Raw genomic sequence first — 16,962 nt, forward strand, 5'->3', positions numbered from 1 at the left:
TATATAGTGTTAACTATAGTATCATTGTTTGGATTCAAACAATAAATTTGATTCTTTTTTACTTTGTAGTGGAATGCTCCAAAACTACATAAAACTCTGCCTAACAATCTGATTTATATACCTCTGCTCTATATAGCTCTATGAACTTGAATTTAAACACCCGTCTAAGAAGGAAGTTCGAATTTCCATATCCTCTAACAGCCTCAGGGAGCCTGGTTCTAATTCATTCAGAATTTCACTTTAATAAACTTTCCAGTTGAATGGGTTTTTGTTGTTGTTTTTTATAGAGACAGAGAGAGAGTCAGAGAGAGGGATAGATAGGAACAGACAGGAATGGAGAGAGATGTCAATCATTAGTTTTTTGTTGTGACACCTTAGTTGTTCATTGATTGCTTTCTCATATGTGCCTTGACCGTGGGCCTTCAACAGATGGAGTAACCCCTTGCTCAAGCCCCAGCGAACTTGGGTCCAAGCTGGTGAGCTTTTGCTCAAACCAGATGAGCCTGCGCTCAAGCTGGCGACCTCGGCGTCTCGAACCTGGGTCTTCCGCATCCCATTCTGATGCTCTATCCACTGTGCCACTACCTGGTCAGGCTGCAATTGAATGTTACACAATTAAATTATAATATCTATATGACAGAATAAGCCAAAAACTTCCAGAGAGAGGATGAATAAGGATGTATGAAGTAGACTGCAAGAGTGGAAATTTCCATTTACCCTGAAAATCAAATGGAAAGTGCAGTCCTTGAATGGATACTGATTTTAGTAAATCAGCTCTAAAAAAACATTTTGGTGAACAATTGGGTAAATTTTAACATAAATTCAGTATTAAATGATGTTAGGGAATTATTGTTAATTGTGCAGATGTAATAATGACTTTGAAGTTATACAGGAAAATATACTTTTTAAAAGAGATATATGGTGATATATTTAGAAATAAAATGTCAGGTTGGCTATAATTTAAAATACTTCAGAAAAAAAGTAGAGGAAGCACTATAGTAAAATATTAACAATACATTAAATATATTAAGTAATATTAAAATGTTAACATTATTCAAATAATAAATCCTTGTTTGGATGACTATCAGTTTAAAATCCAAAAGCAGAGTTAAGAAAATATGCAAAAGTAGCCTAAATTTAGGGATGCAGAGCTTTGTGAAGTAGGGGAGGGTTGGAGCCAGGGAAGACTGACAGTCCTTAGTTATTAATCAGAATTACAATTGGCCCTGGCCGGTTGGCTCAGCGGTAGAGCGTCGGCCTGGGGTGCGGGGGACCCGGGTTCGATTCCCGGCCAGGGCACATAGGAGAGGCGCCCATTGGCTTCTCCACCCCCCCCCTCCTTCCTCTCTGTCTCTCTCTTCCCCTCCCGCAGCCAAGGCTCCATTGGAGCAAGGATGGCCCGGGCGCGCCTCTGCCCCAGGCGCTAGAGTGGCTCTCTGGTCGTGCAGGTGGCAGAGCGGCAGAGCGATGCCCTGGAGGGGCAGAGCATCGCCCCCTGGTGGGCAGAGCGTCGCCCCCTGGTGGGCCTGCCAGGTGGATCCCGGGCGGGCGCATGCGGGAGTCTGTCTCTCCCCGTTTCCAGCTTCAGAAAAATACAAAAAAAAGAATTACAATTCATAAAGTTTACTGAAAATTGGATAAAATTTAATAAGCTCCATAAGGTTCAGAACCAAGTCTCTCACTCAAGGCCGCATCCTCAGCACCTTGTATTGTACAATCAATGTTTGTTAGCGGAAAATGCTCAATAAATATCTGTTGAAATAATAAAGAAGAGAATAAATAACCATTTCTCCCCCATAAGTGGCCAGTTACTTTCATTTACACTTGACTGCTTCAAAATAGTTTTAAAGAGGCTCATATTTAAATTTTAAATTTAACTAGATAAAAACTTTAAATTATAAAAACAACCAAAATGAAAAAAAATAAACTAGACTTCTGTAGTCACTACAACGGAACATTAAATTTCTACCGGTGCTGACAAGAAACCAATATAAAAAAGAAAATACGTTTTAATTATTAAATAAAAGAAGGTAACAAATATTCCATAGATAAAAAGCTTTTGCTGGTATTGAACTGTATCCAACTTCATGAATTCTTATTAAGAGGAAACATGGTACAATGGTAGACAATAGCTTAACATTTCAGTTATACAAAACCCAATCATCTTAAATTTGGAAATATTAAGAAAATAAAGTTTTCCTTTCTTGATTTTTGTTAACATGAAGATAATGTCAAATTATCATGGCCAGAATTCAAATATACATATAATAAATATAATAGTATTTATTCTAATGAGCCACTGCCTTAATTCTCAAAACTAACTTGACAACATTCTGTGAGGTGAGAGACAGGGGAAACTTTATTCTCGGTCCTAGATGAGAACAGGAAAATAAGAGAATAGGGTGCTTCCATCCAGGCCTCTTTGCTGCCCTGTACACCCTGCCCTATACACCCTCACAGACAGTCTTCCATTCTCGGTGCTCAGGACTACCTTTTCCTTTTCTCTGTCCCTTTGAGAGTAATCCGTCCTTAACTCTTCAACCATACTTTCCAAAAGGAAGATCCCCAAATTTATATATCCAATTCTGACAACTTCCTGGGCCATGTTAAACAATTGGTTGTACACTATTTTTATTTAAAAATTCTCATCATCCCTTAAAATATGTCAATATATTTAAAAGCAATTCCCCTTTCTAAAACCAGTTACTGTCAATGGTACCATAATTGTACTGCTCTTAAATTTAAAATCTTGGAATCATCTTTGATTTCTCCCTCTGTCTGCATCCCTCTCATACCTAAATCATTCCCAAATCTTGTCATTTCATTCTCTCCCACTGTCATCCTTCCTCTCCTTCCCATCACCCTATGCTGGTATGAGCCTTCTCACTTCGTATCTGGCCTGTCACAAAGCCTCTTGCCTGATCTCCCTGTCTCTCTCCATACTTATCCTCTACTCTTGCCAAAATAATGTTTTGTTTCTATCCTATCACAGCAATGCTGAAAACCTTGGTTTCCCAGTATTCTCAGGAGAAAGTCCAAACACCTCAGATTAATTTCAAGGCTCTGAAAATCCTTTCCCCAGGGCAACTGTGCAATCTTATCTCCCTCTGCTTGGTCTCTGTAAGCACACTCATCACCATTCTCCCAAGTCCCCTGGCCAGGTTTACCTCTACCCTCAGTAGTACCTCATCTGAATGTATCTCCCCTGTTAGTGAAATCTTAGTTACCGTTCAAAATTGTGCTCTTATTTAAAGACTTACTTTCAATCTAGCCCATACTGTTGTCTCCCTTTATTTAAGAAACATTTTAAAGTCTACTATACATAAGGCACTATTGGAATTACAGATAACTTGACTACTTCTGACCCTCCACTAGCACTATTTATTGAGTACTCAAAATGTGCCTGATACAGTGCTAAACACTTTATACCTACTACCTACTACTTAGATCTTTACAAAAAATCTGTGAGGTGCTATATTATCATTTCACAGATAAAGAAAAAGAAGTTGAGAGAGGTTAGATAACTTTCCTGGGGTCACAGAGTAATGGGGCTGCCACTTTTCATTGTGCAAGATGTAACTGCACAAGTTGTGTGGTTATCCACTGACAAGCTGGTGGGGGAAAAACCTAAGATAGTCTGATTCCAAAGACTGCTCTTAACTTTTGCATCATACTGCCTCCTCATGAAATTAGCTAGCAAGGAAATTGCCATCTGAATTCCAGTTATCACAACCCTATTTTTCAAAGCAGCAAAATGTGATATACTATTAGCAAGACAGAAAATTAGAAATTAGGATGTCTGAAAAAGCCTGAGATATATAGATGTTATGCTTATATCACTTATTAATAAAACTATTTTTGAGGCTTTTACTGTTATTTCCTGAATACATATCTAACATTCCAGAAAGTAGAACTCATTATGGGAATGCAGTATCTCCATAAAAACCTGCTGAGGTAGTGGCCCTGGCCAGTTGGCTGAGCAGTCTAATGTCGGCCTGGCATGTGGAAGTCTCGGATTCGATTCTTGGCTAGGGCACACAGGAGAAGCGCCCATCTGCTTCTCCACTCCTCCCCCTCTCCTTCCTCTCTCTCTCTCTCTTCCCCTCCCACAGCCAAGGCTCCATTGGAGCAAAGTTGGCCCGGGCACTGAGGATGGCTCATGGCCTCCACCTCAGGTGCTAGAATGGCTCCTATTGAAGTGGAGCAATGGACCAGATGGGCCTAGCATCGCCCCTGGTGGGCATGCCGGGTGGATCCGGTTGGGCGCATGCAGGAGTCTGTCTGTCTGCCTCTCCACCCTTCTCATTTTGGAAAAATACAAAAAAAAAAAAATACAAAAAATAAAAAACAAAAACAAAACCTGCTGAGCTAAATACATTCTAGACCAGTGGTCAGCAAACCTCCGCTCAGGAGCCACATGCAGCTCTTTGGCCCCTTGAGTATGGCTCTTCCACAAAATACCACGTGAGGGCGCACAGGTATGGGGGTGGTCGGTGGGTGAGGCAACGAGAGACCTGCACAGGCAGGCAGCTGGATAGGCAGTGCCGGGGGAGGCACCCGATTCATGCACTAGTTGAGTGAGCCAGCCAGTCAGTCAGTCTCATTCAGTGGTTAGTGCTAGTTGCCTCCACAAATTGCGCGGATGACAAAAGTATCTATTAGTCGATGCTAAAGGCAATACTAAAAATCAGAAGAGTTGATTTTTCATAACTTAAACAAGTCTCTTTATCTCAGTTGCTCTATTTCTCTTTTCTTCCCCTAAAGCAGGGGTCTCAAACTCAATTCAGCATGTGGGACGCAGAGCAAGATCACAGCCGTTCGGCGGGCCTCACTAGGTCTACAAAAGGCAACTGTTACGCAACATTTTTCTCACTGCAGTTGAAAACAAAAAAAAAATCAGTACAAAATTGTTCGGCGGGCCGGGCCCGCGGGCCGCAAGTTTGAGACCCCTGCCCTAAAGGATCCACATTCACTGGCCATTCCCCTGGCCTAGTTTCCTGTTGCTACCTTCAAACCTCCCTTCCTTTGAGTTGGCCTAGCTTTCAATGCTTTTTTTAATGTACTTTCTCTAATATAAGATGCCCCAGTTGATTCTTGATTCCTCTATACCAAATTTTTAATACCTCCTTTAGCATCCCATACTTGGTCTGCCCTATATTGTGTGCTCAATGTTTTTTGTTTCTGCAACTAAATTGTAAGGTAATGATCCCATTTCCAGGGTGTCAATATAGTACAGAAGAATAATTTTAACGATCTTCATAAAAACAGAACAATGTTTAAAGGGCACTTATCATTCACATATATCCTGTAGTTGGGCTTATTCTGTAGCACTTACATTATTATTGTGAAGATATTCAATTGCTCGAATGATCTGGAAGAGGTATTTTCTAAGTCGTTTACTCGCTAATCCATGACAATAATGTTGTAACTCATCTAATACTGTGTGATCAATAAATTCAAACACCAAATGAATTTTCTTTTTCTGTCTAAAAACTTCAATCAGATTGACCAGGTTTTCATGATGGAATTGCTATTGACAAAAGAAACATATTTTTAATAAATTATTTCATGCACAATAATTTGTACATATAACAGCTATACCTGTTAAATTTAATTTCCTAAACAAAAGTTTTAAAAATGTTAAATTTAATTTGCTAAATAAAATTAAAACACTTATATCATTTTTTTAAAGTAGAAATATTCTCAGCTTCTTTTCCTCCAATGCATTTCAACAGACATTTCTCAACAGATTTGCTTATATTCCTATTTTAAGAAAATGTTAATCTATTTCATAATTAATATTTATAGAACAAAGGGAAATGTATTGCTTTACTTCCAGTTATCACTTGATTGCTTATTAAAATAGTTTAGAGTTAATGTACTATAATGCATCTTGGTTTATTGCTAAGACATGTCTTTCTTTTAACTTGATTTGTGGTTAAATTTAACATCTGAAATTTAAAAGGTCTTTATGTTTTCAAATGAGCACCATTTCAATGCTACTGAGTACGTGATCTGAATTTATATAAATTATTAAGTTTGGTCCTAAACTCTTTTTTAAAATATTTATTTATTGATTTTAGAGTAAGAAAGGGAGAGAAACAGAAATATTGAAACAGAGAAATCATGTTCCACTTATTTATGCATTCATTGGTTGATTCTTGTATGTGCCCTGACCAGGGATAGAAACCATAACCTTGGCGTATTGGGATGACACTCTAATCAACTGAACTACCCAGTCATGTCTGGTCCTAAACTTTTGAGAGTAAATCTAAGTTCCAAGCTGACTGGTGGTGGTATAGTGAGTAGAGCTTTAACCTGGGACAATGAGGTCCCAGATTCAAAGCTCTTAGGTCACTCAATGGCATGAGTGCAAACTCAACTGGCTAAGAGTGCAGGCTCATCAGCTTGAGCATAGAGTCACTGGCTCGAGCGTGATAGACATGATTCCATGGTCGCTGGCTTTAACCCAAAGGTCGCTGGTGTGAAGCCCAGGTCACTGGCTTGATGAGCCCAGGTCACTGGCTTGAGCAAGGGGTCTCTGGCTTGGCTTGAGCCTGCTGGTCAAGGCACATATGAGAAATAATCAATGAACAACTAAAAAGTGACACAACTATGAGTTGATGCTTCTCATCTCTCTTCCTTCCTGTCTGTCTGTCTGCCAACTCTCTCTCTAAAAAAAAAAAAAAAAATCTAAGCTTCAAGTAGACATCATAAATTCATCACTCTATAACAGAGTATCAAAATATCTAGATACTTTTCAGATATATTAATATTAAATACTAATATATTATATCATCATAAGGGCTTTACATAAATATACAATATTTATGGGTATATTTTTTTCTTTCCTAATAAGCATTATTCTATTCTATTCTACCAGAATAAATTAATAGTCTATCATTCTATTAAGCAACAGGACACCTTTTTAGATGGGTATTAATACTTTAGATGGGTATTAATACTTTTTTTTAATGAGATGAGGGGAGATAGTGAGACAGACTTCCTCATGTGCCCCAACCAGATCCACCCAGCAACGTAGTCTGGGGCCGATGGTCAACTGAACCCAGCTATCCTTATCCCCTGAAGCTGACACTCAGACCAACCAAGCTATCCTCAGCACCTGGTGGCGATGCAAGCCACAGGCTGAGAGAGGGAAAGAGAGGGTGAAGGGGGAGAGGGAGGGGAAGAGAAGCAGATGGTCGCTTCTCATGTGTGCCCTGACTGGGGATTGAACCCTGAATGTCCACACGCTGGGCCAATGCTGTATCCACTGAGCCAAGCAGCCAGGACATTCTTAATCTCAAAATATAAAAAATGGCTGTATGAATTTAGGGAACAATTGACATTTTAATATTTTATGCTGCTTATTCTATTTTTTAATACACTGATTTAAATTACAGTCAACTCTCAAACATTTAACTTTTTCAAATTACCAAAAATATACATTGGGCTAAAAATTAAGGGATATACTTTCAATGTTGGATTCATTAGAAAACTACACTATTATGAAAATTATTTGCCTTTACTCCAATGGGACAATATCAATTTTTCTACTTATCAGTATTAATACATGAACCAGTCCTTAGAACATGACTAATAGAAAAACATGCCAAAATACAATGTCAGATGCCCTTCTATTTCTGCTCCCAAATTCACTGGTGGGCAAGGTGCCGGAGCACTGCAGCAGCAACATGCTGGCAGTAGCAAAAATAAATAACTGCTTCTCTTACCCAACTTGAACCTGCTGCTCATCTTTCTGGGGAGAAACAGAATTGAAGTATCTAGCAGTGGTTGAGGGATTAGGCTCTGGAGTAGGGCCCACTTTCCCCATACCAAGTGCCTAAGAAATCCCCCCCACATAGGGGGTCCCACTAATTCTGTCCCCCCCCCAACCTCAGTTGTCATACCCTACCAGGCTTACAATATCTGGGGGGATTGGTAAGGTGGGGCAGTCTGAGTCCATTGACAGTCTTTCCACAGAAGACTCTATGGGAAGACGAGGCAGGGACAAGTGGGAGGTGGAGTAACTGAAAAGTGGAGGCAAATCTTAAGGAGCTAGGGCCCTTTTACAGAGCTGCCTTCAGCTCTAAGCAGGAGAAAGTCGACCCTTATACACAGATTGACACCTCTCCTACACATCCAGGCAAGAAAACACAGACACAAACAATGAACAGAACGGTAGCTCCAGATAGGTAGCCCATGGTTGGATACAAACACCTGACATCAACCCATACCTGAACCCAAGGGGACCTAGAACCAACACAACCAGCAGTGGGTGCCAGACCACCCCAGTGCTAGACCCATCTAGCCACACAAGTGGCAGACCCAGAAGGAAAGTCTATCAGGCACCAGACCCTACTGAGAATAACTATGCCCCAAGGGAGAGCCACAGTCCATCTAATGAATGCCGCGGACCAGCGCAGCTCCAAATAACGGTGCGGAATTAAGGAAACACACTTTATCAGAACAAAACCGATGGGACCGGGAGGACTCCTCAAACTGCCTGGCAGCATCTGAGTGCCTCACAGCCCCAGTTCGCTTTATTATATAGTTATATGCAAATCAAGGACCCTGATACAAAGTTGCACATCAAAGGCTAACACAGGAACTCTCCCAAGGCAAAAACAGGATACATTAGTGAAATTTACAAACATCTGAAACAAACAAAGAGTCAGAGGAAGGGCATGTATATTGCTTCCTGCAACCCAAGGAAGGAAGTGGAGTGGGTGCAAATACTCAGCATCAAAGCCAAATATGGAGATGGAGGGGGGAGAACTTAGCCCCCTGCCAAGCCTCCAATCTATAATGGCTTTTTGCCATTAATGGTCCACAACATATCCCCCTTTTCTTTTTAATTTGTGTGCTGAGATTTGCACTCATCTGATTTTCTAATTTGGAGGCAGATGGAAAAAATACAAAACAAACACAAAATTAGTATAGCCAATGCTAACAGATACCCAAAACAAGTATACTAATACATCACAGTGATTAAAGCCTTTAAGCAAACTCTTTAAGCTAATAATACAACAAGAATCTATAAAAGAGTAATGTCCTTAAAGTGTTCACCAAGTCCAAGCTGACACCAACACCATTCCAAATCTCTGCAAATGCAACCCAACCCCAGTTCAGTCCATCAAAAACTGTCACAGGAGCAGGAGTCCAGGAAAAGTCCACTTTCAGGAGAAGTCCTCACACTTCCACACTCTGCAGTTAGCGTCAAAGTCCCAATGACCGCTGCTCCCAGCTGGCAATGACCCAGGTAGACTGGAAAAGCCATCTGCAGCACGCATGAAGACGGAGCTTCCGTTTTCTTTAAACTGGAAAGATGAACCCAGGGGTCCTATACTGGAGCTTTACAGCCATTGGGTGGTGAGGAGAACCTTGGGATACACTAAGCTGGGTGGCAGAGGTAAATTTGTAAGTTGGCAAAAAAAGGAAAAAAGGAACTCTGAATTAGGAGTAGGTCCTAACCTAAAATATGAGTGGGACATTGAGGCAGGAAGAATAAAGGAAAACTGTATATTAAACAAAGCTGCAGAAAACAGGACTATCAATACCCACAACAGAGATCTTCGAGGGAAGAATAAAAAACCTGAATATTCAGGCAAGACATAGTTAAGTGGCCCTTGTGTAAATGAGACCAGTCTACCGGCTTCTTGGAAGAAATACCCCAGGCTCATCCACAGTGTCGTAGAAGGGGCCGACGGCCCTGGGCACCTTTTAGCCTTCAGTGGCAAATCCCAGTATTCTGGGCAAGGTTAGGTCACAGGTGGCTGGAGCAGGGCTGGAAGAGACTGAACCCTCCCTTAGAGGAGTGAGGGGGAAGCCTACCTTCCAGTGTCCCTTCTTCCTCGCAGCAAAAGCATGTAAGCCTGGCAGGCTTTGGCTCAAATGACCATCCTTTCCACTATTGAAGCAGGGCCCTGATGAAGTTCCAGTTGGAGCGTTGGAGCCTCTGAGGGCGTATGCCAAGAGCTAGTATTTTACCTGATCTCCTTTGGGCTTTTTTCTGCCTCTTGGTACCTTAAAAGCCATGCTCAGAAGATCTTGCTGAGGGGCTTGAGAGTCCCTATCTGCCTATATATCTGGAGCTATTCAAAAAAGAACAAAACAGTGTTATTAGCTGAAATCAAATAAAAATAAAAAAGGGGTAGTAGTTTGCAGGACAAAAATTTTGGCATCTCTTCTACATCAGCATTCAAAATAAACTGTTTGAAGTAAAAAGCATGACAGGGTAGACCTGCAGGAGCTCCAGGACATGACTCCCCCCACCTTTCTTTTTATTTACAATTGAATCACGCTTTACTTCAAATATTACAAGAAATTCTTGACTTTGTTAACTTTTAACAAAAATAGAGTAAAAGCACCTTCAAACAACATTCCCACACTTATCAAAACACCCCCTTAATATTAATTAATAGGCACCTTAAATAGTACATATCAAAACTGAAAAATCCCAGTGTGATCTTCATTATTCTCCTATAGTTAAAAAAATCTTTACACCTTTATTATGTAAATCTATGCTGCTTCAAGCCTTTCACTTGCGGCCTGGAGCAGCCTGGCCAAACAAGCAAGTCTTTTGGATCCAAAATGAGCGTGCTTTACTTATTCAAAACAAAATCATATCCATGTAGGGAAATGAAATTATCCCCATTTTGTTTTCAATACTAGAGCCGGCACTTCCAAAACTATTATCATTATTACTTTTCATGTAAGGACTTAATTCAGGCCTTATAAACAAAGACACTTAGACATTAAACAAAGACTTCACATACAATCACACAAATCAAGAGTGAAACCCGGGGTTTTAGAGATTAAACTATGGCCTGCTTGATCTTAAGTAGGGCTATCTTAATTGGAACGTAATAAGGATATATATACTAAACAGAGATCTCTCTCGAAAAATCTCAAGACGGCCGTATGAGATTTCTGTTCAGCAGTACCCAAATCAGGCCCCCCTTTCACCCTTGTTTCAGGCAATGGAGCAGAAAAGAAATAAAATAATCTAAAACATTAAAAAAAATAGATAATAATTGAGAAAGGGAAGAGAGCATAGTAAGTCTTATGCAATTGCTCTTGTGAAGTGAGTCTCTCATCTAGAATCATGGTGTCTCACCAGTCATTCAGGGATCCACCAAGGAGCTTCAGCAGACCTAGGAAAAACACACACATATCCTCGGCCCCATAAGAGAACAGGGTCTGGCCCTTGCCAGATTCCTGTGAGCGGGTCCCTCCATCGCACTTTAGGGAAGGCTTTCCTTGTAGGGTTCCAGAGTCTCTCTGCTGCTGAATGACCCTATACATCAGTATTCAAAAAATTTAAAGTAAAAATAGCATGACAAAGATTTGCAGGAGTTTCCTAACAAGTTGCTATTTGGCTCCTAACTCTGAACACGCCTCACAATGCACTAGCCAAATCAGTAAGTCTTAAGGATCTACATTCTATTCTATTTAAATTTAAGTGAGCGCTCCTTACAAGTTCTAAAAACATTTTATTTTTTCTAAATATTAGAGCCAGCATTTCCCATTTTTGCATGCAAAAAAAAACCTTAATTCAGGCCTTAAAAACAGACATGTTTTGACAACATTAAACAAAGACTAAACAGAGACAAGAATTAGACGAACCAGACAAACCAGAGAGAAACCCGGGATTTCAGAGCACATCCAGATTAGAAAGATGCCTGCCTGATATTAGTCAGGGCATTTTCTGACAGAGGGACTGAAGGATGTGACTAAACAAAATCTCCCCGAGAAAATTTGCTCTCGGCAGCTGCTGGGATATTTTCCATAGTCAGATCCAACACAGGTCCCCTGCCTCAACCTCCAGGCAAAGAATAAGAAAGAAACAAAATGATAGTTCAGAAGACCGCAGTCAAAACATTGAAGAAAATCAGCCCATGACAGAAAAAGCTGTAAGTTTCCTAATACCTGAGTCTCCTATCCATTCTCAAATTCTCTATTCGCTGTAACTGGAGGCTCAGGTTGACTATGCTGAGATTTTTCTCCTACCTCAACAGCCCCTTCATGAAAGTCCAACTTCCACAGTAAATAATTACCCCCAGAGAGCCAAGCACAAGCAATCACCTTCCAGTCATTTGGGGGAAGAGCCTTTGCCCTAATAGTATCTAATAAACCAAGTGAAAAAGGGGCAGTAGGCCCATACTGAACACAAACAAGTTTAAGCTCTTTCAGAGTTTTAAAAGGTACAGGTTTATGTTCTCGCACTAGTCTCCCCATATCATCCTGTATTTCTACAACAGGAAAATGGGTAAAGCCATCATTTATTGTTTCCCCTACATTTCGAGCCTGGTAATCAGCCTGATAAGGGAACGGAGGAGCAGAGGGTTGAATGTAGGAAGGAGCTGAGGGCAGCGGAGGCCCCGTGGCTAAGGCAGCCATTGCCACGGATTTTTCATCCCCCCTGTCATCCTCAGACTCCAAGTTATCCTTGTATTCACATCCCTCTGTTTCCAGCTCACCCTGATACTCTTCAGACAATGATTTGTCTTCATACAGAAACATTCCTACATAAAGGTCCCTTACTTCTGACCCTATCTGTCCCATATTCTTTTACTCCCAACTACACTTTCCCCAAAAACTTTCTTTACTCACTGTGCGCACTTCACTTTGGGGAGTTCCGTCACCTTCCTTCAGTTTTAGTTTCCTCGTACTCATACTCAAGTCTTCTGTTCAGGCGCCACTTGCTGCGGACCAGCGCAGCTCCAAATAACGGTGTGGAATTAAGGAAACACACTTTATCAGAACAAAACCGATGGGACCGGGAGGACTCCTCAAACTGCCTGGCAGCATCTGAGTGCCTCACAGCCCCAGTTCGCTTTATTATATAGTTATATGCAAATCAAGGACCCTGATACAAAGTTGCACATCAAAGGCTAACACAGGAACTCTCCCAAGGCAAAAACAGGATACATTAGTGAAATTTACAAACATCTGAAACAAACAAAGAGTCAGAGGAAGGGTATGTATATTGCTTCCTGCAACCCAAGGAAGGAAGTGGAGTGGGTGCAAATACTCAGCATCAAAGCCAAATATGGAGATGGAGGGGGGAGAACTTAGCCCCCTGCCAAGCCTCCAATCTATAATGGCTTTTTGCCATTAATGGTCCACAACAAATGAATATAATCAAAGTTGACCATTGGGGCCAGCCAACCCAAAGGGTTAACTCCATCCATGAAAGGGCTAACAGCATTCAAGACTCACATACAACAGAAGGATACTTTTAACCCTCAAGAAATATTTTAGCCTGACCAGGCGGTGGCGCAGTGGATAGAGTGTTGGACTGGGATGCAGAGGACCCGGGTTCGAGACCCCGAGGTCGCCAGCTTGAGTGCAGGCTCATCTGGTTTGAGGAAAAAGCCCACCAGCTTGAACCCAAGGTCACTGGCTCCAGCAAGGGGTTACTCGGTCTGCTGAAGGCCCGTGGTCAAGGCACATATGAGAAAGCAATCAATGAACAACTAAGGTGCTGTAACGAAGAATGGATGCTTCTCATCTCTCTCCCTTCCTATCTGTCCTTATCCCTTTCTCTTTCTCTCTCACACACACACACACACACACACACAAAATCTCAAATACTGTGTTAAATAAAGTCAAACGATTTCCTTATTAAATATATATATATATATATTTTTAGAGCAAGGAGCTCAGGTGGTCCGGAGATTTGTACCACTGACTCCAAAAGGACACTTTCCTCATAAAGACCTCACAGTAAAAATGAGAGCCAGAGTAGAGCTACCTAATAGACAAAAATGGGCAAGAAATATGCCCCAAATGAATCAACAAGATAAATCCCCCCAAAAAGAATGAAATTAAATGGAAGCAACCAAACTACCAGACAGTCAAGTTTAAAACAATGGCCATTAGGAATGCCACAAGCAAATTTTTGTCTTTTCCACTCCGCTCTTTGTCCTGCTTTAGCTTCTCTGAGCTTATGCTGCTTTGCTAACTCGTGTACAACAGTTTCTCCCTCTTCTGTTAATTCTACACATCATTTAAAGCCAAAATCATGTCCCACTTCTTCCAAGGAAAACTTCCTACCTAATAGGACTTTGTGTTAATCATTTGGCATTTGCTATAAGCCACATTTTTTATTCAGTATTATTTTATATGTCCTCCTGTCTTTCTGATTAAATAATAAGTCCTGAAGAGCAAGTACTATCTTTTACCCAATAGTCTCAACATCTGACACAATACCTTGCACAAATCAGACATTTATATTAAGTATTATACCTGGATATTTCTGAATAATTATTTCACAATATTTGGCATAGCTTTTGTTACATTCTACATAAGCATATCTATCTTGTATAAATTATAAAATTACAAAATATAGACAATAAGGTATAGTATCACACTTGTTTCTATTACCTGTCTTAATACATGTGTTAACTGAAACATTCCTTACAGATTTTTTTTCCCTAACAATTTCTCTTTTGACTTACAGAGAGCAATTAAGGCAAAAGAAGCAAACCTTTAGAAACTTTATTTCTCTCATTGCAATTTTGTTGACAGATTTTTCTGGTTTTTCATAAAATATCTTAATGGCCACTATCTGCCCAGTATCCTTATGTTTACACTTCATGACTGTTCCATAACTTTCCTCTCCCACTTTTCCAAGCGTTTCATACATCTCCATTGTTAAACTCGACTTCTTCTGCATAGACAAAGAAAGAAAATGTTAAACATTTTTTATTTTTTCAAGCTGGATAATGCATTTCCACAATAAACCCATACTTCAAAATATCAAAAGATGGGGAAGATATGTAGGAAATCTTTTTCCACAAGCACCGTTTGTCTTTGGAAACTGCCCGCTCGGCAGAAATGTCCTTGTGAAACTCGAGCCCTCACCAGAACTTCGGGAGCCTCCCGCTGTCTCCGTTATTCCCATCAACACTGTTTTAAGATTCCTTCACTACAAGTCACCATCCATCCTCAGGGAGAGGAGTGTCCCTCACACTTTCTGTCATGCCCGCGTCTAAAACGAGGATCTCACAATACTGCTGACGCCCCACAGGTCAGTCCCCGGGACCCAAGGAAACCTAGGTCCCGCCCGCTCCTCAAACCATGTCTTAAGGTCTCGGACCAGTGTTGCGCCCTTCGCCGGGCAGATGACCTCGTTCCGACAGTACCCACCGCCTCAGCCCATTCTGTAGTCCTGCGGGAGGGGCCCCGCGCAGTCCCAGCCCTACTTAGGCAGCTAGCCCCACTAGCTAGCCACCACCACTACCATGGCAACGGTGACGCCGCGCTCGGAACCTAGTGCGCAAGACCGGAACATAGGCCGGCCTGACGGAAGAGAAAATGAGAAGAAGGGTAAAGGAGTTTGTGGTATACGCTAATTGGGAGTTCATTGGGCGTGGTATGGGGATAAGTGGTCGCCCAGGATTAAGTTGGGTCCCACTCTCAAAGATGCGGGAAGGTCAGCATTTAGAAAAAAAACATTGATTTTAGAGAGAGTTGAGAGAGAGAAAGAGAAAGAGAAGGAGGCCATAGGGAGGAGCGGGAAACATCAACTATAGTTGCTTTCGGTATGTGCCTTGATGGGGCAGGCAACCCCAGGGTTTCCAACAGGTAACCTCAGCATTCCAGGTCAGTGACCACCACAGGTCACGCAGAATCAGCATTTTAACTGCAGCATGAGTGCCTGCAAATACTCTAGGGAAGGGGAACCCTAGAGGCTTGTCCAACCTGCTGGCATATGCACCCAGGCCGGAGAACACCCACCACTTATGCTGGGTTCTAACAGGATGGCTGGTGTCATTAAGTAGCAGAGACTTCTTGTAAAAGGAGCCTTCAAAACAAGTCGTGTAGTTGTAGTTTTCAAAGTTAGGAAGTTATGTTAATATTCCATAGACCTGAGTTTGACCTCAGCTGTCCACATTTCATTCTTAAAATGAGAAGACACTTCTTAAGTCAAAAATATTTCTTGAACACCTGCACTGTGCTTTTAAATATTTTCAAGATTGTAGTAATCCTCCTTAAAAAAAAAATACCCCCCCCCCCAAAAAAAAACCTTACTATGTGTCAAAGCTGTAAGACTTGTCTTTGGGAAAGCAAATAATTCAACTGTTTCTACCACAAACAGATTGACATACAAGGGCACAGAAAAAAAAAAAAAAGCTCTTATCTAATTGCTTAAAAACTAGACATGGAATTCTGCTGGTGTTCCAGCCTCCAGTGAAAAGCAAGTATATCGCTGGAGCAGTGCCCAGGGAGTGCCTGCTGTCTTTCCTAGGGCTTTTATTTATTTTTTTCTGTAAAAGAAGTTAAATGTTAAAAGGCCAAATCTCACTATGCTTCCCTAAATGAGAAAACATTATTACACACCTGACCAGTGATGGCACAGCAGATAGAGCATCAACCTGGGACTATGAGGACCCAGGTTGAAACCCCAAGGTCACCGGCTTGAGTGCAGGCTCACCAATGTGAGCACGAGGTCACCAGCTTGAGTGTGGGATTATCAACATGACCCCACAGTCACTGGCTTGAAGCCCAAGGTCGCTGACTTGAGCAAGGGATCACTGGCTCCACTGGAGGCCCCTCTCCCCGTCAAGGCATGTATGAGAGGCAATCAATGAACAACTAAAATGAGGCAACTACAAATTGATGCTTCTCATCTCTTTCCCTTCCTGCCTATCTGTCTCTTTTAAAAAAAGAAATCATTATTATCAATAAATCCTAGTTCAATTGATCCCACCCCATCATATACATTAAAATTACATTTGGTGAGCTTTTAAAAAGCCCCCACTCTCAGAGATTCTAATTTAAATGAGATAGGGTAACGGGATTGGTATTTTAAAAGCTTCCCAAGTGTTTCTATGCTGCTAAAGTTTATATTGAAAAAGGAGTGGGAGGAAAAGAAGTGGTTGTGGTTTTAGTTTGTTACCATGATAATATTCAGAATTCTTAAAGAAAATTTTTTTTAATTTTACTTTAGCA

The 16,962-nt window shown here is 41.1% G+C and overlaps 1 protein-coding gene and 1 non-coding gene across 2 annotated transcripts in view; one reads left to right on the plus strand and one right to left on the minus strand.

Moving 5' to 3' along the window:
* Positions 1–14,883, minus strand: part of CDKL3 (cyclin dependent kinase like 3) — a 52,990-nt gene extending 38,107 nt beyond the window's left edge. Inside the window, exons 1-3 of the mRNA XM_066343690.1 lie at positions 14,872–14,883; positions 14,495–14,677; positions 5,336–5,530 (exon numbers count right to left, since the gene is read on the minus strand). Of these exons, the coding sequence (XP_066199787.1) occupies positions 5,336–5,530; positions 14,495–14,659 (360 nt within the window). The 5' untranslated portion in view covers positions 14,660–14,677; positions 14,872–14,883. The remainder of the gene's footprint in view (positions 1–5,335; positions 5,531–14,494; positions 14,678–14,871) is intronic.
* TRNAP-GGG (transfer RNA proline (anticodon GGG)) lies at positions 1,224–1,299 on the plus strand. The gene has a single exon. It is a non-coding gene; the product is annotated as a tRNA-Pro (tRNA).
* Positions 14,884–16,962: the final 2,079 nt, after the last annotated feature.

This window comes from Saccopteryx leptura, chromosome 6 (genome assembly GCF_036850995.1).
Source record: "Saccopteryx leptura isolate mSacLep1 chromosome 6, mSacLep1_pri_phased_curated, whole genome shotgun sequence".
NCBI lineage: Eukaryota > Metazoa > Chordata > Mammalia > Chiroptera > Emballonuridae > Saccopteryx > Saccopteryx leptura.